General features: G+C 32.7%; 2 protein-coding genes across 2 annotated transcripts; both read left to right on the forward strand.

Annotated features, from left to right (window-relative positions):
* Positions 1–308: 308 nt before the first annotated feature.
* Positions 309–5,899, forward strand: LOC128386929 (multidrug resistance-associated protein 1-like). The gene is made up of 6 exons (XM_053346042.1): positions 309–479; positions 581–892; positions 1,253–1,893; positions 1,981–4,224; positions 4,284–5,362; positions 5,451–5,899. The coding sequence occupies exons 1-6, from the start codon at positions 426–428 to the stop codon at positions 5,696–5,698; spliced, it is 4,578 nt and encodes a 1,525-aa protein (XP_053202017.1). The 5' UTR covers positions 309–425; the 3' UTR covers positions 5,699–5,899.
* Positions 5,900–20,239: 14,340 nt separating this feature from the next.
* On the forward strand, positions 20,240–26,450 carry LOC128387089 (multidrug resistance-associated protein 1-like). The gene is made up of 6 exons (XM_053346238.1): positions 20,240–20,388; positions 20,490–20,801; positions 21,162–21,805; positions 21,897–24,128; positions 24,194–25,272; positions 25,361–26,450. The coding sequence occupies exons 1-6, from the start codon at positions 20,335–20,337 to the stop codon at positions 25,606–25,608; spliced, it is 4,569 nt and encodes a 1,522-aa protein (XP_053202213.1). The 5' UTR covers positions 20,240–20,334; the 3' UTR covers positions 25,609–26,450.
* The last annotated feature ends 19 nt before the right edge of the window (positions 26,451–26,469 follow it).

The following is a 26,469-nucleotide window of genomic DNA, read 5'->3' on the forward strand; positions in this document are numbered from 1 at the left end:
ATCGATCAAAAAGTTCGAATCAGATAGAACTCAGGATGCGAACATAATATCGTCGAAAGAGGAAAAGACATAATTACAATAGTTGATCAAAGAAAATTGATTCCAATTAAAGAGATTGAATTGAGTGAAAAAGATAAAATTGAAATATTATCAACTATTTTTCGCTTTTGGCTTGAATTTAAAATGGACAAAGCTCAAAGACTCATGTATACAGTTAACAATAATATTCTATCATCATGTTGATTTTTAAATTGTTAGATATCATCAATAGGTGGCCATCACTTCCTTATAGATTATGTGGTCATCTTGTGGTCAGAAAAATGATTCTCTAGTAAATTAAACTTTTAGTATCGATAGTTTCGTTATTCAGTCAATGAACATGAAAAAATGTCCAACTGATTATTTAATTCAAAAGTAACGTTAATATGAGTATAAATCCAATTCATTTGGAATATTTTTGTGACCAATCAGTTTTCTGGGTAAGTTTAGTAAATTTCTTCGAACTTGTAATCACAATTAAATTTCCACATGCTAATTTTTATCATAGTGCAATTAATGAAACTAATTCATTTTTATTAAGAATCACAATTTAACTTGGAATACAAATCAACCCAAATTAACTCGATGTTTCCATCAAACAGTCTTGAATTGGTTACCAGCGCTTTTCCTCAGTTTATTTTCAATATTCGAAGTGACCAAAATAATCAAGTTACAAAAAAAGTTTATTCATTGGAATATAATTAATCGTTCTAGATTAGGATTAACAATTTTCCTAATTATCATCAATTTCATTCAATTAATCAACGTAACTCGACAATACGATAATCCATCAATAACCAAAAAACCAAATCTATCTGATTTAATTGCTCCATTTATCAACATTAGCTCTTTTGTAAGTAATCCTAACATTAGATTTGCTTTCAATTTATTAACAAGTTAATTAATACAAGAACTAATCATTTTGGTTTTTGTAATAATTAACGTTTAACATTAATAACATTTTTCCGTTGGCCAACAAACAGCAATTGAATTAAAACAAAACTTGTTGACTTTAATTGACCGGAAATTTAATACTCTATTAGAAATTTATTACAATTAAGTCAACATAGTCTATGTTTACATTGAACTTTATTAACTGTTATTTTTTATATCGAATCAAACTCTTCATTAACGACAACATTTATGATGTTAATTGTTTGATAACTTTACTAATATTAATTGCATTTACCTTCTAATTTACTTAATTTCCTAGACGTTAATTGGTTTATTATTTTACTGTCATCAACTCCATGATATTCATACAAGTTGGATCACTTGGATTTACTGTTTAATTAAAATTATTTGTCTATTTGGAATCGATTATTCAATTTGGATTGATTCAAATGAATATACAGAAATTGAAGTCACTTTATACAATTTACAGTTAATTGTGTTTATATTACTACTGATTATCATCTCGTTTTCTGATTCTAAATCATTACCTGATTATCTTAGCTTAAAACTGTTCAGGGACTTACGAAATCCCCAAGAGATTGGTAAGTCCAAAAATCCCGAAAGATCAGCTTCGTTTCCGAACTATATTACTTTTTGGTGGTTCAATAAATTGGCTTTACTTGGCCATCGAAAAGCTTTAGCAATCGAGGATCTTTGGGAGCTTCGAGATGACCTTAAAGTAAGCATTGATGCAGCCTTTAACTTTCAGTATAAAAGATTATCAGAATTGACTGATAAACGTTCAAAAAGTAATCTAAATGGTTCGTCAAAAAATCAAAGTAAACGAAAAGTAAATATTATCAGAATTCTGGTTAAAAACTTTGGTCATAGTTTTCTAGTTGGAACGACATTGAAACTGGTTCAGGATATTCTGCAGTTCATTTCACCACAGTTACTTAAGTGAGTAGATGAAACTATTATCCATAATATTTACAACTGTCAAGTTGATTTCATTGAGTTTATCAATCGGTTTGTGTTTTCATTTAGATTATTCATTAATTTCATCGAAAATCAATCAGAGGAACAACTTTGGCATGGAACTTTAATTGCGTGTTTAATGTTCGTTGTTTCATCTGCCAAGACAATTTTTCTTAATCACTATTTTTACCGTATGATCATCGTCGGAATGCAGATAAATTCAACGTTGACTGCAGCAATTTACAGAAAATCTTTCAATATTAGTGACAAAGCAATGAAACAAATCACTTCCGGAGAAATAATTAATCTAATTTCAGTTGATTGCAAACGTTTCCTTGAATTAATGCCTTACATTAATCTACTCTGGTCAGCACCTTTTCAGATATTGATGACCACTTTTTTCCTCTTCCTTGAACTGGGATACTCTGCATTTTGTGGCATATTGGTGATGATCTTTTTGGTTCCAATCGATGGAGTGTCAATTATGCTAAGTAGAAAACTTCAAGTATCAGTTATGGATCATCGAGATGAGAGGGTTAAAGCGATTAAAGAAATTCTGAATGGAATACGAATCATCAAATTCTATGCTTGGGAAAAGTCATTCCTGCGATATGTCACCTCGCTCAGAGAAAAAGAAGAAGGTCAACTGAAAAAATTATCATATCTCGAATGTATTTCAGCATTTATTTGGCTTTGTTCACCTACGATTGTGTCAGTGACGACGTTTGCCTCTTACGTTTTGCTTCAAGGAGGAACACTCACCGCAGAAAAGGCTTTTGTATCACTTTCTCTATTTCATATAATGAAATTTCCTTTATCCATGATACCTGAACTTTTATCGTCTTTGATTATGGCGAGTGTTTCAACTAAAAGGATTAACAAGTTTTTAAATCTTGATGAACTTGATGCTTATGTAACACGAAACTCTGACGAATTGGATGTTTTGAAAATAGAAAATGGCTCCTTCAGATGGAGTCCAAGAGACGAAAGACCTGAAGGCAATTCCAGATCATGTGGATTCTCAAACAAGAAATGTTTTTGGACCGCGAATTTATTGAATGACGAAGTCAGTAAGAAATTGGATGGATTGACGCACGAAACTAAACCAAGTCTTCGGCATATTAACATGAAAGTGAAACCTGGTTCGTTTGTAGCGATTGTTGGTTCTATTGGTAGTGGTAAAAGTTCATTGTTAAGTGCGATTCTCGGAGAGATGGAGAAAATATCAGGACGAATTAATATCAATGGAAAATATTCAATCGCTTATGTCGCTCAACAAGCATGGATTCAAAATACTTCATTGAAAAACAACATCTTATTTGGTTCTCCATTCGATGAAAGTAAATATAATAATGTAATTTCTGCTTGTGCATTAGAACCTGATATCGCTTATTTACCTGGAGGAGATGAAACGGAAATCGGCGAGAAAGGAATTAACCTTTCAGGTGGACAAAAACAACGAGTTAGTCTTGCTCGAGCTTGTTACAGTGATTCTAATCTGTTCATTTTAGACGATCCATTAAGTGCTGTCGATGCTCATGTAGCTCAACATATTTTCAAAAAAGTTCTGAGCTCAAAGACTGGAATCTTAAAGAATAAAACTCGAGTTTTAGTGACCAACAAGTTGGATCTTTTATCCAAAGTCGACAGTATTTATGTTCTAACCAATGGTCGGATTACTGAGAATGGAACATACAAACAATTGATGGAAGCTAAAGGAGAGTTTTGTGATCTTATCGAACAATTTACCAACCGATCAATAGAAAACGATAATGAACAGCATGAAGAATTATCAGCAACCGAATCTATTGAAAAGAAAGATACAAGTAAAGATATTAAATCTGCCGAGAAGACTGATGATCAAAAGAAAAAATTGATTGAAGCAGAAACTTCAGAAACTGGTAAAGTCAAGTGGTCAGTTTACTGGGAATATTTTGGACTGGTCAGTTTTCTCTGGACAACAGTAATAATTGTAGCTCATGCCTCCATAGTTATCTTTTCATTAATATCTGACCTTTGGTTATCAGAATGGTCGAGTGAGCCCGTTTCTAAATCTAATTCACTTTCGACAACCAAATTTCGAGTTATGGTTTATTCTATCTTAGGTCTTGTTGTAAGCATAACGACCTCAATAGGATCTTTTGCTATCATCGCAGGAACATCAAAAGCATCAATCGAATTCCATGAAAAGTTATTATATAATGTTTTTCGATTGCCTATTTCATTTTTCGATACAAACCCTTTGGGAAGAATAGTTAATCGGTTCTACAAGGACATGGACACCATTGACACTACTTTACCGAAGATAATTCAGTAAGTATTCACTAGAAAATATTATGTAGGTGTTAATCATTCCTCTGTTTGTTTCTTAGTCATTGGATTATTTGTCTATTCGAAGTTGTCATCACCTGTGTGATAATTTCGTTTAACACACCGATGTTCGTTCTCGTACTGATTCCGCTCATTTGTCTGTATGGTTACATCCAAACAATTTACATCGGTTCATCGCGACAATTGAAACGACTCGAAGCTGTAACTAGATCGCCAATTTATTCCCATTTTCGAGACAGTTTGTGTGGTGTTAATTCCATACGCGCTTTTGGTGTTACTCAAAGATTCATCGAAGAATCAGCGAATTTGATTGATATTAATGTTAATTGTTTCCATCAAAGTGTTGTGGCTAATCGATGGCTCAGCACTCGCTTAGAATTTTGTGGTAATTTAATTATACTTGCGACTGGTATTTTCGCAATCTTAGCACGAAGCTCTCTTGGTGCAGGAACTGCGGGACTTTCATTGTCTTACGCTTTAACGATCACCAATTCATTGAGTTGGCTCGTTCGAATGTCGTCCGAACTTGAAACAAACATTGTTGCTGTTGAACGTATTATGGAATATTGTAAATTAAAAAGTGAAGCTGATTGGTATGAAGGTAAAGTTATGCCACCTGATGATTGGCCATCAAAAGGATCAATTAAATTCGATAGATATGAAACTCGATATCGAGAAGGAACCGAATTGATTTTGAAAGGAATTTCAGGAGAAATCAAAGGATTGGAAAAGATTGGAATTGTTGGTCGAACTGGAGCTGGTAAATCGACAGTTACTCTGTCATTGTTTAGATTAATTGAAGGATCAGGAGGATCGATTTCTATTGATGGTCTTAATATCAGCGAATTACCTTTGCATCCATTGAGATCTCGTCTTGCAATTATCCCTCAAGATCCAGTCCTTTTTGGTGGAACCTTGAGATTCAACTTGGATCCATTTGATTGTTATTCAGACAATGATATTTGGGATGCATTGTCTCATGCTCATCTCAAACAATTCGTTAATAATACTGGTCAAGGTCTTAATTACCAAATAGCTGAGGAAGGAAAAAATCTTAGTGTTGGACAGAGACAATTGTTGTGTTTAGCACGAGCTTTACTTAAGAAACCAAAGATTCTATGTAAGTTTTTCTCTTTTTTTTCTTTTTTTGTTTTTTATTTTTTATTTTTCATTCTTATTTTTTATTTCTCTCTCATTCTTTGCAATAGTTCTGGATGAAGCAACTGCAGCGATCGATTTGGAAACGGATTCATTGATTCAGAAAACAATCAGAACAGAATTCAAAGATTGTACAATATTAACGATCGCTCATCGTTTGAATACAATATTAGATTCTGACCGGGTGATGGTCTTGGATGAAGGTCAAATCGCGGAGTTTGATGAACCAAAAGTTTTATTAGAAAACAAACAATCGATATTTTATTCATTGGCTAAAGAGGCTAATCTTGTCTCTTGATAATTGATACAATCAACTTAATTTTTATTTGTATTTATTTATTCATCATCATTATCATCTCTATCAGTAATCAACAGGTGTTATTGTCATCTTACTCTGTTGTAATGATTAAATCAAACACAATTAAATTGAATGCTTAGGAATAAAAAAGAAAAATCTTTTTACTCTTAAAAATGAAGTTTAATAATCACTTTTAGTTATCAATGAATATTTGTTACGAATGTAACGGTTTTATTAAGCAAAATATAAACTGAGGTGGTTGAGGTGAAAATATAAGAAATTACACAATAATTTCGAACGGAATAGTAACAATTGAATTAAGCCAAGGGCCAAGGAAAGATAACAATAATAACTGATGGTCAATGCGACAATTTTGCGAATACCCCTTTCTATGTTATTTAACGAGCATTTTCTGTTTCTGTGTAAGATTTCTGTACAGAATTGAATCAACTATGGTGAATCTTGAAGATAACCTTTTTAATCTTCGTTTTGATGATTTTTCTTCTTGGATTTCGTTGATGATTTGTTTACAGAAAGAATCAGTTTTCTGTTCAATCGCAAGGCGACTTTCAATGTCGTCGCTACCAATTGCCAATAGAGGAAGATAATCAGCATCCTCTTCTGAACCTGGTTCAGGTACTTGTCCGTCCAAGGGACAACGAGACAGTGCATCAGCATCTGAATGCAATTTACCACTTTTATACTTGACAACAAAATCATAAGGTTCAAGTTTGAGTGCCCAACGAGCTAATCGAGCTGTTGGATCTTTTACACTTCTGAACCAACAGAGTCCACAATGATCCGTGATTACGGTGAATTTACGTCCGAATAAATAGTGTCTCAGTTTTGCTATTGCCCATACAATAGCTAAACACTCTTTTTCCGTAACACCATAGTTTTTCTCAGCTGGATTCAATGTTCGGCTGATGAATGATATCGGCTTGAATTCATTTTGTTTCTGAAGTAGACAAGCTCCAAGTCCTTCATTTGAAGCATCGGTTCTTAATTCAATCTCACCTTCATCTGTTAGAGGTGAGAGAACTGGTGGAGATACTAAAGCTGACGGTCATTATCAGGTAAAATACGTCATGCACGTAAATTTGTTTATTGTTCAAGCCTCCAGATAAAAATGTTCAATTTAACATAAGTAGTAGGGAAGCGTACGCCTCTAATGCAGCGTACGCTTCAAATGCACGTAATCTTTTTTTGCTTTTCACATCACCGCAATTCAATATTTGTTCAGAATTAGTGCTAATTAGTTCTTAATTGTTTTTTAATTAATTTTACTTGAAAAAAACAAAATGTTGAAAAAACATTAATTGTTTTAAGAGGAAAAAAACGAATAGTTTAATTGTTAGAATGAGGGTATTAGCATTACCAAAGCTATAAAAAACACGTAAATTAAATATTGTAAAAAGTAGAAAAAGTGCTTTGTTCAAATATTGTAACAATTGGTAGCAAATAATTTACTCAGACAACCAAGGAGAAAGAGTATAAAAACAGAGATGATGATGACGATAAGTATCATTCTTAGATAAGTATTGTTGAATACTATTAATCAACAGATCATCAACTTGTTGTCTCTCTCTCTTTCTCTCTCGATTAAACTTGGGTTCAACTGAATATTCTCACCACCAGCGATTCATTTGTTTCTCTCTCTCTCAGTTGGAACTGGAATTGGAGCTGATTCTGTTTATCTCCATCAATAATTCGTCTCTCTCTCTCAGTTAATACTTTAATAGCTGTCATCGATTATCGTCTTCAACTGGTCTCATCTCTCTCTCTCTCTCTCTTTGGCAAAATCATCGTGATAGCTGTCATCGTCATCATTATGTCCGATGAGGAACAATCATGTTTAGGCCAAGCTGTTTATAACGGACGTTATTGGTATCCTGTAAAAATGACTGCTTGGGGAGAAGACCCCATAACAGGTGCGAGGAATATGTCTACACATGGCTCGAAGGTGGAGGAGGAGAAAAGATGTTTATTTTGTAGACGAGCCTCCAATTCATCTGAAGAAGTCCATAGATTTTGTACGAGAAAAAAATCGTAAAATGATGGAAAAATTAGATGATTTGCGAAAAGATATTGAAGAAAACCCTCTCTTCTTCGTTTGTGGCTATTGCCACAAAAATATGACATCAATCACTAGTTTAGAGGGGCATATATTCTCAAAAAGATCATATACAAACAATAAAAGATTTGAAATTACGTGTAGTGTTAGAAAAGCTGATGAAAAAATCCCTAAATACGTAAGAAAAGCTTATGGTAAACCCGGCAAATATCCTTGGTTCTATGTCATCTCAAGAGAAAACGGAAAAATTCTGGGCACGAAAGCAGCAAGAAGAAGAAGAGCACGAATGGGATGAATCTACAAGAGAAGCTATTGCCGCTCATTTGCAAAAAGCGAAAAATGACTATTATAAACCTGGAGATGAATAAATTTTATTCAATTATTTCAAATTTAATCATGAATTCAAAAATAAATATTAAGAATTAAAAATTTTAATTTGTTTAGTTGTTAAAACTTTCACATAAGTTTCGTGAAGAAAAAAACCAAACGTTAATCGCGATTAGTTTGGAAACTTTTAACTTTTCGTCTTTTATCGAATACAATAAGTCCACAGTTACATGTTTTCGGGGTAACTTCCTTGAGAAACCCGTTCATCTTATGGATTTCGTCTTTAAGAGTTAATGCCATTTTCATTCCATAGTTACAAAAATTAACATTTCTCACCTCCATATTACTGAGAGTTTGACTAGCGTTATCACCTGCACAGCCCACAATTCCACCAACGTTGAACATATGAATGAAAAGACGCAATTCATCCTCTGATTTATAGTTGATAAAGTTGAAATTGTAATAATCGAAGAAACAAGCTTGTTTAGTTTCCCTATCAACACTGAATAAACCACCGACTTTATCAAACATTATAACTAAAGAGATGAGTTATTAATTTTAAGTAAAAAAGTTCAAGTATTTGTTTAGCAGTAGGACTTAACATTGAATCATCGATCATCATCTTATGAGGAGCCAGAGGAAAATCGTTGTGTTTATCATGCAATATTTCTATATATATACTTGAACAACTAGGACAAAAGTCAACAAAAACGGAGAAACTGGTGGCCACTTTCTTATCCAGAGAACGGTACGTTGTCCATTATCGTACACTGAAATATTATGTTGAAAATGGGTTGAAAGTAAAACAAATTCATCGAGTAATATCGTTCAATCAAAAGCGATGGTTATCACCATACATAAATTTTTGCACACAAAAGCGGAAAGAAGCTTCCTCCCCTTTTATCTCATCTCTATACAAGTTATTTGTCAACAGCAATTATGGGAAGCTGATGGAAGATAAAAGGAAAAGAGTTAAAGTTGATCTGGTAACATCTGAAGTAATGGCTGCCAGAAGAACCAGGAAACAACTTTGTAAAAACATAAGAATCCTGTCGGAAGATAAAGTGTTGTTTCAAATGCTGCCGGATACCGTTTTACTTGACAAACCGATCATCGTCGGGTTCACTGTCCTAGAGTTAGCAAAATTACATGTTTACACCCTTTACTATGACAGATTCAAATCATTTTACAATTATAATATCAATATCAATATAGGCATCTCTCAAATCTTTCTTTAGAAGATAAATCTCAGAATCTTTGTTAGGTTGTTGCTCAAGTTTGTTTATCTTTTCGGTTTGATCAGCCAACATTTTCTGAGCAACTTGTTTATATTTTTCAAAATCTTCTTGGACTAAACTTTTTGCAGCTAAGTTTATATTCACAACTTCCACTTCTTTAGTTTTTTGTGCTACCTCGGTTGAAAGAGAGGCAATTTCTTTTTCTTTCTCTTTCACTTGACCGTTCATCTCATCAATTTTTTTCAATAGCTCTTCAAACGCTGCTAAACCTTTAGTTTTAATCTCTCGCAAATGAGCCAGTTTCTCCTCAGTTGTAAAATTTGCGCTTTCGACTTTTAACAGTTTGTTAATTGTCTCCATGGTATCTCTTTTAGGTCGTTTAGCTTTTGTAGTATTATAATGTTTTCTCATTGCTGTATCAATTTTATCAATAATAGTCCTCTTGTCATCATTTGCTTCCAACATTACATCTAGTTTGACCTTTTGTCCAAAGCCATCTACAAGTAAATGCACCGATAAACTTCGTGCTGTTGCACATATGTCCGATGGATAGAAAATTTCTTGAAGACCAACCAACCACTCACCACTCAATGGGTCGAGCCAATCGATTAGAAAATTTTGTTAGAGTGTTGTGAAGGAAAATGTCCATCGAAGCATTTGAGACTGCTTCAATGAAATACTCCTGAGGTTGATTCCACATCTTGAACCCACTGATTAAATTTACTTGGATAGTCTTTCCACTTTACGAAGTACTCTTTATGTTTTGTTTTCGGATTTATTCTAGTTTTTAATATCTTCTCGATCTGATATAAACTTGGCTCTATGGCTGGTACTAGTTCATTGTGGTAAAAAACCGAAGTTATTCTTTCACCAGCATAATCTTCCAACCAATATTCCCAACCTTGTGGTGTCCTCTTGTGTTTGGTTATAGTAAATATTTCCAGTTTAAAATTTCTTTTCGATCCTTTCTCGAAAATCCCTTTCTCTCTTCTTATCCGAACCTTTGAACCAACGGTAAATGGTTTATAATTTATTTTACTTTTGGGATGAGTTTTTCTTATATTTTTCAGTACCAATGAAGAGTTTTCATCGTTCACTTCTACTGGTGACATACCAATTGTTCGATGAAAAGATTCATTATATGACTGGATTATTTCGTCAAGTACATCGATGAATTTTCCAGTATTTGCATGGTGCAAATAGCGATAAATCCGTGCTCTGATGGTACCGTTGAATCTTTCAACAATAGCACATTTAATTGTTCCGGCGGTAGCAAAAAAATGGTTGATTTTTTTCTGCCTCATTAATGTTTTGAAGTCTGAGTTTGCAAACTCTTTACCTTGATCACTTTGTAACTTTTCTGGTACTCTATTACTATCTGAAAAAATAGCATCAAGAGCCTGAACGACTTCTATACCAGTCTTCTTTCTTATTGCACGTGACCAGGCAAACCTTCTGAAACAGTCAATTACATTAAGTAAATAACGGTAACCATCATTATATTGACTGACCCAAGACATGTCCATCAAATCAATCTGCCACTGCTCATCAATCTTATTAACCAAAATTGGTAGTCTAGGAAATTTATTTTAGTTTTGTTTGAAAAGCGTATATGTATCCTGCTTTCTCAACCATTTTTTGACATCAGCTAGTTTTACTGTAGGGTCCTTTCTTTTCAATGCTTTGTATAATCGGTCAACTCCACCAAATGATCCTATCGCTTTCGGTGAGTAATATTCTCTTTCGTAATATTGGATGCTTTCAGCCATGATATGTTAAGTTGTTTCAACTTTTCTTTTGCTTTAGGGTTGATTATAAGGTTTAAACACTCTCTGCAGTTTTCTTTTATGTACTTTAGTACTTCTGTTGTTCCATTTGGTGCTCTTCCGATATAGTTTTTTGTCTTAAGATATTCAACTACTCTCTCAATATCACTACCCTTTATTTTCCCTTCGTCATTAAATATCTTATTATCACCATCAACTAAATCAGACTCTTTTTTCAATATTGACAATAAATCATTATCAACCACCCGTGAAGTCTGTGGTGTTGATGATTCTCGTCTATTAAATACTCTCTGAGAAATCGTTGGTGTTTCATCATTGACTTCCTTATTGTAGGTGTTATCCAAAACTGTATGAAAAGAATCCTCAGAGTCTTCGTCAGATTTGACATAATCATTTCCGTTGTTCTCTCCTTCATCTCCTTTTTTCAGATCTTGGTACATTCGATATCGCGCTGTTAATTCATTTCTAAGACGGTTCTCATCCTTTTCTTTCACCTTTTCTTTTTTGATATCATCTTTCATCATCATTTGGTTAATCAGTTTCATTTTTATGCTTGTAGGTAAATCCGAGCTCATAATTGGATCGAAGTCTACAGGGCGTTTTTTTATCCACTACGGCTATTACACTGAATATCTCCAGAACTAAAAGTGATATGAATGTCAGACTTGACCAGAGAACTAAACAGAATTGGCCCGCTCGACCCTCCGATTTTCAAGGTCATTGAGGTCATTTAACGAAAAGTGTGTGAAAGAGCACAAAAAGTTACACTCAAACCTAAGGTTTGATGATATTCCGTCAAAAAGCAGCTGAGATACAGACTTTTCTTATAAACTTAACTCTTGAAGTGTTTTCAGATTAATCCGTTCATCACAGACAGTTCAAAATAAAATCTGAGGTGTGATATGATTTGCTCTTTCATACGACGACCTTAAAATGACCTTTTAATGCTACCTTCGTTAAATGACCTCAATGACCTTGAAAATCGGAGGGTCGAGCGGGCCAATTCTGTTTAGTTCTCTGGTCAAGTCTGACATTCATATCACTTTTAGTTCTGGAGATATTCAGTGTAATAGCCGTAGTGGATAAAAAAACGCCCTGTATTTGTCTCTTTTTTACATTGTTTTTATATTGATCTTCAGTTATAAGTACCATTCGACTTGTTGAATTCATTCTCCAATTCGTTTTGCAATTAAATTGGCGAGAAAAGTTATAGCTGGAACAAGTAAACCTTTTAATAAACCACCTTGTTGAATTAAAATTTTTTTAGCTTTTTGACGTGTTATCTTTCCACCAAGACTTCGAATTTCTTTTTTAAATTTTTTGACACGAGCTTTTTGTTTAGCTGTTAAATATATATGACCTTTAAATATTTTACGAGCTATTTCTTTTATAACTTGCATCACATTACATGGACATGTTATCATCAATTTTTTACATTCATTCAACTTTTTAGCCTGACTCAACTTTTTTGAAGCTGGTAAAACAGTAATTGCTTTTGAAACAGACATTTTTTTTGAATCAACTTTATTTCATTTTTCATTTTTTCTTATACAATTTAGATTTGATAAGCGTAAATTACTTCTTTTTCTCCTAATACATCTGTGAGTAATCTAACTTCATCCGGTGTATCTGGTTTACAGTCAATAAACAGGTATGAGAAAGGACTTCGTGTTGCATGTTCAAATATTTGTCTGCATTGTGATGAACGTCTTGGAAACATTTGCTTGGCTAACATTGTTGATATTGACTTATCTCTTGGGTTTTGGAAAAAGACAATATTATGAGAGTTCAGAGAAATATTTCTTGCCTCACCACCCTTTATAAAAAAGTTTTGTACTAGTAAAATAACAGAAAGATTCCTATGATGACTTCCTTTCGTAAACAGTTGTGATACGATTTTTGAATTAGACGATTCATGCATCAAATCATCAATTATTATTAAATGGGCTTTCTTACCATCAATTTTATCAAGAAAATTTTCAGGTAAACCCTTTATAAACCTAACACTTTCCATTTCATTGAAAATTGGTTGATATTCTGCATAAAAATAAGTTATCAATGTTGGTACTGGACTGATTACTTTCTCTCTGTTTTCAATTAGTTTTTTTACCCAAAATGATTTTCCACATCCACTTGGTCCAGAAACCATCATAGTAAATGGATGTCTCAAGTAAATTGAATACATTTTCACTCATTTTTTACTCTCCTCAATTTACTTATCTTATATAATTCAAATTTTTCTTGAATCAATTTTTTATCTACCACAATCTTAATTCCAAGGTACATGCTTTAAACAGAAGAGCTGCACTCAAACTCATGTGCATTTGAAGCGTACGGTGCATTAGAGGCGTACGCTTCCCTACTACTAACATACCCATGCCCTGATTTTGTGCTCGAAATTCCAGCCAATATCAGTTTTCAAATAAATGATTACCATTATAACCCTAAACCAATGAGAAATACGAGCTATGTGAAATTTAGCAATGACTGGAATTTACGATTGAATATGCATTTCAATCTTCATTCGTTAGATCCGTTATTATCTTCAATAAAACAGACGGACCAGAGCATTAATACGGAAATTAAACAGATCATAATTAAACTAACGACTAGTTTCGTCATATCTACAATCCATTTAACATTTAACAATACGAGCATTCTGATTATTGCTGCTATCGTGTTAATTTGGTACATAAAGTTAAAACAACAGACAATAGATACTCGACCACCGGAAGCCAAAGAAGAAAAAAACGACGAAGACCGTTACTTAGTAAATCTAATCTAAAAACCGGACCGAGTGAAATTTAAAAAAAAATATATGTATACAGTAAACTCTCGGTTAATGCATAACTCGATAAACGCAAAGCGAAGCCTTAATTGGAAATTCATTTTCTCTTTGAGGGCGTAGCTAATCTCTTCAGCATAATACCCTTTATTACAACTTCTCACGTGAATCTCGTAATAAATTAATCAAAATACACTATGGCAACTGTTCTTAGGACATTCACCATAGCCCTTGTAATATCTCTCTGAAAAGTCATCATCTCGAACTGCTCCTATATAACCGTTAAGAGACTCGTTGCATTTTTTGTTGTTGCAATAAAATCGATTCATTGAAAAATTGTCAGGATAATCTTGAATTGGGAATCTCATGTCATGTAATAATTGAAAGCAAGCGCTACAATAAAATGTTCCACATGATAAAAATTCCTTAGGAATGATGACAATATGATCACACCACCCACAGATCAATTTCTTCGGATCTTCTAAGAGGATCGATGAGACTTCGGTATGAGTAAAACCCCATTTTGCAGCTCGAACTTTGATAAATTCTATTGCTTCATGTGGCCAATTACGATGGTTGGCTTTTCCGATAAAGATTCGCGTCATTATATTTTGATTGTCTCGGTGGAGATTATATTCATTAATATAAGACATTTTGATTGTCGAGATTTTGTATTGAATTGACTGATTAAGTAGATGATTTAACTTAATAATTTGATTGAAAATCAGTTTAAAGTAACTTAAATACTGATTGGGTTAGTTAATTGATTCGATTAATTTGCTTCTAAGTTTATTATTAAAAGGTAAATTGATGGTACTTATCGAAAGATTGTCTATGTTTAAAGTTGCAAGGTTATTATTTTGATAAAGATAGATAAAGTTGAATATTTGATTGTTTGTTAAGGTTAATTGTGATTCACTTTTGTTCATTTGATTTTCTATGAAAACCATGAAGTTGATGATTGTCTTTGAAACACTACAACTGATATTTTCTAAGAAAATCTTCAACAAGTTTCACTTTAGTGATAACAATGTTTCTCAGGTAATAACGATGATGATGAATATGAGACAATTTAGTTCCAATTGATTTAGCCAATACAGTTAATGAGAATTTAATTATTTCTCTAAGAGAATCAGTTAATTGAGATGAACACAAATTCAATTTCCTAAGGAAATGGTTACAATTGTCGATTGACTTCACTAATTCACTTGAATTCGAATACCAATTAGATGTTAAATCATGAATATTTGATGATTCATTTTCAGTTAACTCACTTGGTGAGGTAAATAAAAGTTCAATTGATTCTCTAAGAGAATAAAATAATTCAGATGAGGTGAAATTCAATTTCCTAAGGAAATGAATATGAACAATTTGATGATATATTCTTAGAATATATTTGCTGAGAGGCAAATCAATTGATTGGTAACTAAATTGAATCAATTTTCTTAGAAAATTGTGTTGATATTGAAGCAAGTTTTGGATAGAAATCTTAGATTTCTGAGGTGATAATAAATTGATTACTTGATTTTCTAAGAAAATCAAATTCAAAACAAATCAAATTAGACTTTTGATACTGATGTTGATTAACACAAGATTCAATAATTAAATTAACCAAAGTTAAAATTGCAAATAGTAGTTGATAATATGAGGCAAAGACTAAGGTCAAAAGTAACAAAATCGTTTCAATCACGCATTCGCAATCACTTGATGTTTCAACTTCTGCTTAAGGTTTTCATCTCCACGCAACCAATATGGTGATTTATTGTTTTTGTTGGCGAATTTTAGTCGCTTGTTAAAGCCAGTTAGTAAATTTCTAAGGAATTTATCTTCATCTTCTTTGTTATGATATCCTTTGTATTGAGCATCAATAGAATATTCTCTTCTTTTCTTTTCTTCTAAGAAGAAAATTCCAACGGTCAATATACCAAAGAGTAAGGCTAATGATGATTTGTTATTATTGGCAACAATTTTGTATTTATCAAGATGATAATTTATCATCACTGGCTTCATCTTTGATGGGGATAATTTTCTCACGATTAAAATCATCATCCTTTTCTTCTTAGAAGAAAACCAATTCAGTTGATGATTTTTGATGATTGAGCGGTTTTAATGAACCGATTAAAAAGTTTGATTAAACTTTCGTGATTAATTTTAAAGTTAACCGTTTTCTTGGATTCTTTTGCTTGTCTTTTCTCTAAGAGAAAAAGGGATAATAATCGACATTTATTCCTAAGGAATAAGAAATTGTTCCAAGTTCAAAGATGATCTTAAAGTTTTCATCTTTTGACAATATAGTAAATCTCTTTGAGATTGATGATGGACGACAATTAATTTCATCTGATTGTTCAGATTTAGAGGATAATATTCTACTCGTTTTAACTCTTGTAAACAATTTCGGTGATCGTAAGAATATTTTCCTTTCCCATGATGTCGTTAATATTAGAACTCGACGAGCGGTAATTTCGAGAGCTTCGAAGTGCTAATTGGTGTTGATTGAAAAATCAGATCAATTAGATCAATTAGATTATATTGAATAATCGTCTCTTTCTTAGGAAGATTGTGTCGAGTTGGAATCTTCTTAGAAGATTCGATTAATCTAATCTTAGAGTTAGATTTATTTCTTGAGATAAGAAATCTATATGCCGATTGTCGCTGGTGCTGCCGTCGAGACTTAATGTTAAGTACAAAATTTTCAATGCTCATTCGGCTCTTTAAGCTCATAATGAACTGGTTAGTTGATATATCATCATGAAGTTTAAGTTTCTCTCAATTGCTGATGTTGTTGCTTGTGAATATACGAATAATGATTCACATGTAATGACTTTTGTTATTAAGCGTTTGTCTCCATTGGTCATAATGTATCTCTTACTTATCGAGCCTTGTGGTCGACGAACGAGAACATTTTTATCTCGAACTACAGACGAAGATTTAGGTCCGGACATTTGGGATTTTGTGACTGTTCCAAATGATGACATGAGAATAATTCCAATGATTCGATAAATGTATGCGGATTGTAGAATTAATTCTCTTAGAGAATAAAGCCAAATTTCGAATGGTTCACCTTGATGTTGTTCCGCTACTTCGGTGAACATGGAATTAAATTCGTAAGGAAGGTGATATTGAAGTGCACCTTTCTTATCGACATCCGAATAACCGAAAGGTTTTAATGCTTTCTCAAAGAGAAAGAGCCAAGTTAAAGGATCCGTTTTCTTCTCTGGAACTTTGAGGTTGATCCAATGAGGAACCTTCATTTTTTTCACAATTAGGTTCGTAACTTGAGCTTCGATTATGTTCCAAAGGAATATATTAATTCAGTTGACCAGGAATCTCCTTAAGAGATTCAACATCAATTGATAACCTGTGGTTAATTTTTCTGTTGTATTCCGGCCCATTCAGATCCTAAGGATCTGATTTAAATTGTTCCTTAGGAACAGTTAGATTTGAAGCAGTTCCTATGGAAATTTGTTCAACTCTACTCAGTCTTGTATGTAGATCAGCTTATGTGACAGTGACATGATATCCAAAGTGTTCAGTTTGGATAGAATTATTCCTAAAGGTGAATTTTCAGTTTTTGTTAATGAAGTTGACTTGGTTCCACTCACGGTGTAAACGCGTAGGCGTGGTTTTGAAATGGTGTCTTCCTGGTTTCCGGTATACGTTGCTCTCTTTCTTTGCACACGGTTCACTTGATGATAGTTGTTTGGTTCATCCCATAGAGATGGAAGATAAATTTAAACTTCGGCCATATTGAAATTCAGATAATCGATTTTCGATTGTAAAAGAATTGTTAGGAACAATTAATGATTGTTGTGGCTCAGAGGCAGGCCCTCCATTTGATCCGCATAATTTTTGATCGGGTTTTAGGTCAGAAATTACATGCTGCCTGTCACTTACCTCTAGCTCAGGGATTCTTAGTTTGTCTAGGGAAGGATTGGATTCAGCCAACTGCTTTTTCACTGACAATGAACTTCGTTCATTAAAATTGGTCTCTAAACCAACATCAAGTGTATCTTTTACCTCTTCAATTAAATAAGAGAATTTTTCAATGGCAAATAAATTAAAGTCTCGATGATTTTCAATAACTTTCAAGGCAATTGCCAAGTCAGACATTCGACTAACACCGAGTCTGGACAAGTGAATATTATTATTTTCGGTAAAACCATTTCGTCTTAATAATTGAATCCAATCTGGAGTTTCAATTATATCCATTAGAAATCCTAAGGATTTCTCTTCAATTGTTTAATGAGTGAATATATTGAAAAATTCATTGATCATACCATTGGTATGAATGTACCTTTTTAAAAGTTCAATATTAAATTAATGATTCTTCTTAGGAAGAATCTCCATTTGGTTTGAAATCACAATAAAGTCTTCAGCTGTTAATTCAGCTAATTTTCTTTTAGTAGTTAAGGGGTTAGGTCACAAATAGACTTATAAATAGAATCTCCTGACATTTTCATCAATCCTGCCTAGGTCGCCATATGTCGTAGATTAAAATGAGAGACTGAGAAAACTCGGAAATTCACTTTAATATTCGGATGTTTGAAACCGTTAGAGTTCGAATATTCCTCAACGATTCACAGGATATTACTTCCCGTTACCTTAAGATTGATAAAAATAACCAAGTGACAATTTATAATTTATAACAATATTTATTGTGATTAAATGACTACCTCTTGAACTGACCAAACCAAATTAACTGCGAGTCTGAAAACGGTAAATATGAAGGTGATTAAACATAAGATTAAATATGAGGAACACAAATGGGAACAAAAAAATAAGTTAACTTAATTAAAGTTAATTAATTAAGACAAGGTTATCATGAGATACAATAATTTCTCTAAGAGAAATTTAACACAAATTAATCTTAGATTAATAAAAATATTGATCTAATTTTCCTAAGGAAAATTCTCTCTTATATACCTATTTTAAAAGGGATATTATTAATAACTAATTACCATTGGTTAATTGTTACAATTTAAGGGGAGAGAGACCAAATTAATCATTTGGTAAATTGATATTACGGTCGCTAATCAATCAATGGTGGTTAATGGGATTAAATGAAACTTAAAAGTTGATTAAAAAGAGTTAATTAAATTGAGGTTAATTAATTGGTTATTTTCTTTTGAAAATAATTTTCTGATTAATTACTCATCTTTGGTTATGAGAGATGATGAAAAAACTAAATTTTGTCTTTCCCTCTATGGGTTAGATTACTACTAGGGTAACTGTTTTGGAGAGTGAGTTGAAATTTCACTTCACCACATTACAATCACTTTTGTATTTGTTAGTAATTAGTTTTGTACACTGCCAGACAATATTTTTCGTTGTAACAATTATATTTAATTGTGGTACTAATACTTGATCAAATTGAACCAAATTTTCACAATTTACTCTTAACTTTGATGACAATAATCTGGTAAAAATTTGTGAAATTTAGAATAGTTTAAGTTGGTTAAATTAGTGCTGCTTGATTAAAAAATTTCTTTTCATCGATCTCCAGATCCGTCAATTCTGTTTGTTCACAAATCCATTCAACCAAAAGTGACATTCGTCAGAAAACCAAATTTTCTGATGATTGAGTTTTTTTATCAATCTTATCACGCATGAAGGTGTCCTTGGGTTCTACTGGAAGTAACTAGCTACCTCGCTTACCTTGCTTTCGTCGAGTGAAGTTACAGCAGCATCAGAATTACCGACAAGATGGTCACCAACGGATCCAGTGGCGCGAAAATTCTCCAAGTTGTTTTTAATGGTCAATCGATGTGGCGAATTCTCCACTTTAAAGTTCTTAACGAATCTTTGTTGCACTTCACAATAATTACCACACTTTATGTACTCAATCACCATAAACTCTCTTTGTTTAATATCGTAGCGATTTATACTCATTTTAAAAACAAGAATTTAAGCTTAGCCACTTGCACTAGAGAAAAAACTTTAAATTGAACTTATGCACTATGCAATGAACTACAAAATAAGATCTTAACCATTTAGATATCTCAACTAATTGCTGAGGAAATTTAATTAACATCAAGTTGAGTCATCGAATTCTCATTTTCAATCATTTGATTATAGTTTTCAAAACAAAAACAATTCACAAAAATTTTAATTGTTTTATGCAATCTTGAGATCAATAATCAATTATCGTAAGTATCATCAGATTTCAATTATAATTAAAAAAGTTATTAGCAATCAAACCCTAGCACATTAATCGTGAACACGCTGTAATTTCTATCAAGTTGATTTTTTAGATTGCTAAATATCATCAATAGGTGGCCATCATTTCCCTGTGGAGATGTGGTCATCTTGTGGTCAGAAAAATGATTCTCTAGTAAATTGAACTTTTAGTATCGATAGTTTCGTTATTCAGTCAATGAACATGAAAAAATGTCCAACTGATTATTTAATTCAAAAGTAACGTTAATATGAGTATAAATCCAATTCATTTGGAATATTTTTGTGACCAATCAGTTTTCTGGGTAAGTTTAGTAAATTTCTTCGAACTTGTAATCACAATTAAATTTCCACATGCTAATTTTTATCATAGTGCAATTAATGAAACTAATCCATTTTTATTAAGAATCACAATTTAACTTGGAATACAAATCAACCCAAATTAACTCGATGTTTCCATCAAACTGTCTTGAATTGGTTACCAGCGCTTTTCCTCAGTTTATTTTCAATATTCGAAGTGACCAAAATAATCAAGTTACAAAAAAAGTTTATTCATTGGAATATAATTAATCGTTCTAGATTAGGATTAACAATTTTCCTGATTATCATCAATTTCATTCAATTAATTAACGTAACTCGACAATACGATAATCCATCAATAACCAAAAAACCAAATCTATCTGATTTAATTGCTCCATTTATCAACATTAGCTCTTTTGTAAGTAATCCTAACATTAGATTTGCTTTCAATTTATTAACAAGTTGATTAATACAAGAACTAATCATTTTGGTTTTTGTAATAATTAACGTTTAACATTAATAACATTTTTCCGTTGGCCAACAAACAGCAATTGAATTAAAACAAAACTTGTTGACTTTAATTGACCGGAAATTTAATACTCTGTTAGAAATTTATTACAATTAAGTCAACATAGTCTATGTTTACATTGAACTTTATTAACTGTTATTTTTTATATCGAATCAAACTCTTCATTAACGACAACATTTATGATGTTAATTGTTTGATAACTTTACTAATATTAATTGCATTTACCTTCTAATTTACTTAATTTCCTAGACGTTAATTGGTTTATTATTTTACTGTCATCAACTCCATGATATTCATACAAGTTGGATCACTTGGATTTACTGTTTAATTAAAATTATTTGTCTATTTGGAATCGATTATTCAATTTGGATTGATTCAAATGAATATACAGAAATTGAAGTCACTTTATACAATTTACAGTTAATTGTGTTTATATTACTACTGATTATCATCTCGTTTTCTGATTCTAAATCATTACCTGATTATCTTAGCTTAAAACTGTTCAGGGACTTACGAAATCCCCAAGAGATTGGTAAGTCCAAAAATCCCGAAAGATCAGCTTCGTTTCCGAACTATATTACTTTTTGGTGGTTCAATAAATTGGCTTTACTTGGCCATCGAAAAGCTTTAGCAATCGAGGATCTTTGGGAGCTTCGAGATGACCTTAAAGTAAGCACATTGATGCAGCCTTTTAACTTTCAGTATAAAAGATTATCAGAATTGACTGATAAACGTTCAAAAAGTAATCTAAATGGTTCGTCAAAAAATCAAAGTAAACGAAAAGTAAATATTATCAGAATTCTGGTTAAAAACTTTGGTCATAGTTTTCTAGTTGGAACGACATTGAAACTGGTTCAGGATATTCTGCAGTTCATTTCACCACAGTTACTTAAGTGAGTAGATGAAACTATTATCCATAAATATTTACAGCTGATTTACAATTGATTTCATTGAGTTTATCAATCGGTTTGTATTTTCATTTAGATTATTCATTAATTTCATCGAAAATCAATCAGAGGAACAACTTTGGCATGGAACATTAATTGCGTGTTTATTGTTCGTAGTCACGTCTTCCAAGACAATTTTTCTTAATCACTATTTCTATCGTATGATCATCGTCGGAATGCAGATAAATTCAACGTTGACTGCAGCAATTTACAGAAAATCTTTCAATATTAGTGACAAAGCAATGAAACAAATCACTTCCGGAGAAATAATTAATCTAATTTCAGTTGATTGCAAACGTTTCCTTGAATTAATGCCTTACATTAATCTACTCTGGTCAGCACCTTTTCAGATATTGATGACCACTTTTTTCCTCTTCCTTGAACTGGGATACTCTGCATTTTGTGGCATATTGGTGATGATCTTTTTGGTTCCAATCGATGGAGTGTCAATTATGCTAAGTAGAAAACTTCAAGTATCAGTTATGGATCATCGAGATGAGAGAGTTAAAGCGATTAAAGAAATTCTGAATGGAATACGAATCATCAAATTCTATGCTTGGGAAAAGTCATTCCTTCGATATATCACCTCGCTCAGAGAAAAAGAAGAAGGTCAACTGAGAAAATTATCATATCTCGAATATATTTCAGCATTTATTTGGCACTGTTCTCCTACGATTGTGTCAGTGACGACGTTTGCCTCTTACGTTTTGCTTCAAGGAGGAACACTCACCGCAGAAAAGGCTTTTGTATCACTTTCTCTATTTCATATAATGAAATTTCCTTTATCCATGATACCTGAACTTTTATCGTCTTTAATTATGGCGAGTGTTTCAACTAAAAGGATTAACAAGTTTTTAAATCTCGATGAACTTGATGCTTATGTAACACGAAACTCTGACGAATTGGATGTTTTGAAAATAGAAAATGGCTCCTTCAGATGGAGTCCAAGAGACGAAAGACCCGAAGGTAATTCCAGATCATGTGGATTCTCAAACAAGAAATGTTTTTATACCACGAATTTATTAAATGACGAAGTCAGTAAGGAATCGGATGGATTGACACTCGAAACTAAACCAAGTCTTCGGCATATTAACATGAAAGTGAAACCTGGCTCGTTTGTAGCGATTGTTGGTTCTGTTGGTAGTGGTAAAAGTTCATTGTTAAGTGCGATTCTCGGAGAGATGGAGAAAATATCAGGACGAATTAATATCAATGGAAAATATTCAATCGCTTATGTCGCTCAACAAGCATGGATTCAAAATACTTCATTGAAGAACAACATCTTATTTGGTTCTCCGTTTGATGAAAGTAAATATAATCAGGTAATTTCTGCCTGTGCATTAGAACCTGATATCGCTTATTTACCTGGAGGAGATGAAACGGAAATCGGCGAGAAAGGAATTAACCTTTCAGGTGGACAAAAACAACGAGTTAGTCTTGCTCGAGCTTGTTACAGTGATTCTAATCTGTTCATTTTAGACGATCCATTAAGTGCTGTCGATGCTCATGTAGCTCAACATATTTTCAAAAAAGTTCTGAGCTCAAAGACTGGAATCTTAAAGAATAAAACTCGAGTTTTAGTGACCAACAAGTTGGATCTTTTATCCAAAGTCGACAGTATTTATGTTCTAACTAATGGTGTGATTACCGAGAATGGAACATACAAACAATTGATGGAAGCTAAAGGAGAGTTTTGTGATCTCGTTGAACAATTTACCAACCGATCAATAGAAAACGATAATGAGCAGCATGAAGAATTGTCAGTTACCGAATCTATTGAAAAGAAAGATATTAAATCTGCCGAGAAGACCGATGATCAAAAGAAAAAATTGATTGAAGCAGAAACTTTAGAAACTGGTAAAGTCAAGTGGTCAATTTACTGGGAATATTTTGGAATGGTCAGTTTTCTCTGGACAACAGTAATAATTGTAGCTCATGCCTCCATAGTTATCTTTTCATTAATTTCTGACCTTTGGTTATCAGAATGGTCGAGTGAGCCCGTTTCTAAATCTAATTCACTTTCGACAACCAAATTTCGAGTTATGGTTTATTCTATCTTAGGTCTTGTTGTAAGCATAACGACCTCCATAGGATCTTTTGCGATCATCGCAGGAACATCAAAAGCATCAATCGAATTCCATGAAAAGTTATTATATAATGTTTTTCGATTGCCTATTTCATTTTTCGATACAAACCCTTTGGGAAGAATAGTTAATCGGTTCTACAAGGACATGGACACCATTGACACTACTTTACCGGAGATAATTCAGTAAGTATTCACTAGAAAATATTATGTATTCATTGGTTTTAATCATTCCTCTGTTTGTTTCTTAGTCATTGGATTATTTTTCTTTTCGAAGTTGTCATCACCTGTGTGATAATTTCGTTTAACACACCGATGTTCGTTCTCGTACTGATTCCGCTCATTTGTCTGTATGGTTACATCCAAACAATTTACATCGGTTCATCGCGACAATTGAAGCGACTCGAAGCTGTAACTAGATCGCCAATTTATTCACATTTTCGAGACAGTTTGTGTGGTGTTAATTCCATACGCGCTTTTGGTGTTACTCAAAGATTCATCGAAGAATCAGCGAATTTGATTGATATTAATGTTAATTGTTTCCATCAAAGTGTTGTGGCTAATCGATGGCTCAGCACTCGCTTAGAATTTTGTGGTAATTTAGTTATACTTGCGACAGCTATTTTCGCAATCTTAGCACGAAGCTCTCTTGGTGCAGGAACTGCGGGACTTTCATTGTCTTACGCTTTAACGCTCATCAATTCATTGAGTTGGCTCGTTCGAATGTCGTCCGAACTTGAAACAAACATTGTTGCTGTTGAACGTATTATGGAATATTGTAAATTAAAAAGCGAAGCTGATTGGTATGAAGGTAAAATTATGCCACCTGATGATTGGCCATCAAAAGGATCAATTAAATTCGATAGATATGAAACTCGATATCGAGAAGGAACCGAATTGATTTTGAAAGGAATTTCAGGAGAAATCAAAGGATTGGAAAAGATTGGAATTGTTGGTCGAACTGGAGCTGGTAAATCGACAGTTACTCTGTCATTGTTTAGATTAATTGAAGGATCAGGAGGATCGATTTCTATTGATGGTCTTAATATCAGCGAATTACCTTTGCATCCATTGAGATCTCGTCTTGCAATTATCCCTCAAGATCCAGTCCTTTTTGGTGGAACCTTGAGATTCAACTTGGATCCATTTGATTGTTATTCAGACAATGATATTTGGGATGCATTGTCTCATGCTCATCTCAAACAATTCGTTAATAATACTGGTCAAGGTCTTAATTACCAAATAGCTGAGGAAGGAAAAAATCTTAGTGTTGGACAGAGACAATTGTTGTGTTTAGCAAGAGCTTTACTTAAGAAACCAAAGATTCTATGTAAGTTTTTCTCTTTTTTTTCTTTTTTTGTTTTTTATTTTTTATTTTTCATTCTTATTTTTTATTTCTCTCTCATTCTTTGCAATAGTTCTGGATGAAGCAACTGCAGCGATCGATTTGGAAACTGATTCATTGATTCAGAAAACAATCAGAACAGAATTCAAAGATTGTACAATATTAACGATCGCTCATCGTTTGAATACAATATTAGATTCTGATCGAGTGATGGTCTTGGATCAAGGTCAAATCGCGGAATTCGATGAGCCAAAAGTTTTATTAGAAAACAAACAATCGACATTCTATTCATTAGCTAAAGAGGCTAATCTTGTCTCTTGATAATTGATACAATCAACTTAATTTACATTTGTATTTATTTATTCATCATCTCTATCAGTAATCAACAGGTGTTATTGTCATCTTACTCTGTTGTAATGATTAAATCAAACACAATTAAATTGAATGCTTAGGAATAAAAAGAAAATCTTTTTACTCTTAAAAATGAAGTTTAATAATCACTTTTAGTTATCAATGACTATTAACTCATAGCAACAGGTTGATTTGACCGAGGTCAACTTGATTGTTGAACAAAAATTTGAGTTCAAAAAACGTCAGAAAAAATTAACGAGATTGGAATGAAAAAAGATTTCGAGATGGAGATTAACTCACAAATAGAGAAATTAGTAATCAAAAAATGAAGGTCCGAAATCTCGTATCATTGATATCAATCGGTATACGAGTAAAACCATTGGGGTTTCTTCAAATGAAAACTTTACAATTATTAATTTTAGAGCGAAATTCTGCTTGGAAATGAAGTTTCATATTCAAAATCATCATATATGTGATTTAAATTTAATTTCGACTTATTACGACGAATTAATTAATTAATCACAATTAAAAGTCGTTTTGGTTTCTTCAAATGAAAACTTGGTTTCTTCATTTGGTGGTTTGGTTTCTTCATACGAAAAGCAGAATCGAATTTTTTACCTTTGGTTTCTTCAAACGGGAAACACTGTAACATCGATAGTCAAACGAAGTAAATTGATTCCAATCAAAGAGATCGAATTGAGTGAAAAAGATGAAATTGAAATATTAAGAGAGATAATCGAAGAGTATGAATACACTTTGATTCTTTATGGACCAATTGGTTAGATCAATTCTTTATCAAAAGCACAAATAAATTCTGTTTATTGCTCTTCT

The sequence above is a fragment of the Panonychus citri genome, unplaced genomic scaffold (assembly GCF_014898815.1).
Source record: "Panonychus citri isolate SS breed McGregor unplaced genomic scaffold, ASM1489881v1 Contig00077, whole genome shotgun sequence".
Lineage (NCBI taxonomy): Eukaryota > Metazoa > Arthropoda > Arachnida > Trombidiformes > Tetranychidae > Panonychus > Panonychus citri.

Excerpts from the sequence above, each read along its gene's own strand:
- LOC128386929 (XM_053346042.1), top strand. The coding sequence starts at position 426 with ATGAGTATAAATCCAATTCATTTGGAATATTTTTGTGACCAATCAGTT. Across the intron at positions 4,225-4,283 it reads ACTTTACCGAAGATAATTCA|TCATTGGATTATTTGTCTAT; the intron begins GTAAGTATTCAC and ends TTTGTTTCTTAG. Across the intron at positions 5,363-5,450 it reads TAAGAAACCAAAGATTCTAT|TTCTGGATGAAGCAACTGCA; the intron begins GTAAGTTTTTCT and ends TCTTTGCAATAG.
- LOC128387089 (XM_053346238.1), top strand. The coding sequence starts at position 20,335 with ATGAGTATAAATCCAATTCATTTGGAATATTTTTGTGACCAATCAGTT. Across the intron at positions 24,129-24,193 it reads ACTTTACCGGAGATAATTCA|TCATTGGATTATTTTTCTTT; the intron begins GTAAGTATTCAC and ends TTTGTTTCTTAG. Across the intron at positions 25,273-25,360 it reads TAAGAAACCAAAGATTCTAT|TTCTGGATGAAGCAACTGCA; the intron begins GTAAGTTTTTCT and ends TCTTTGCAATAG.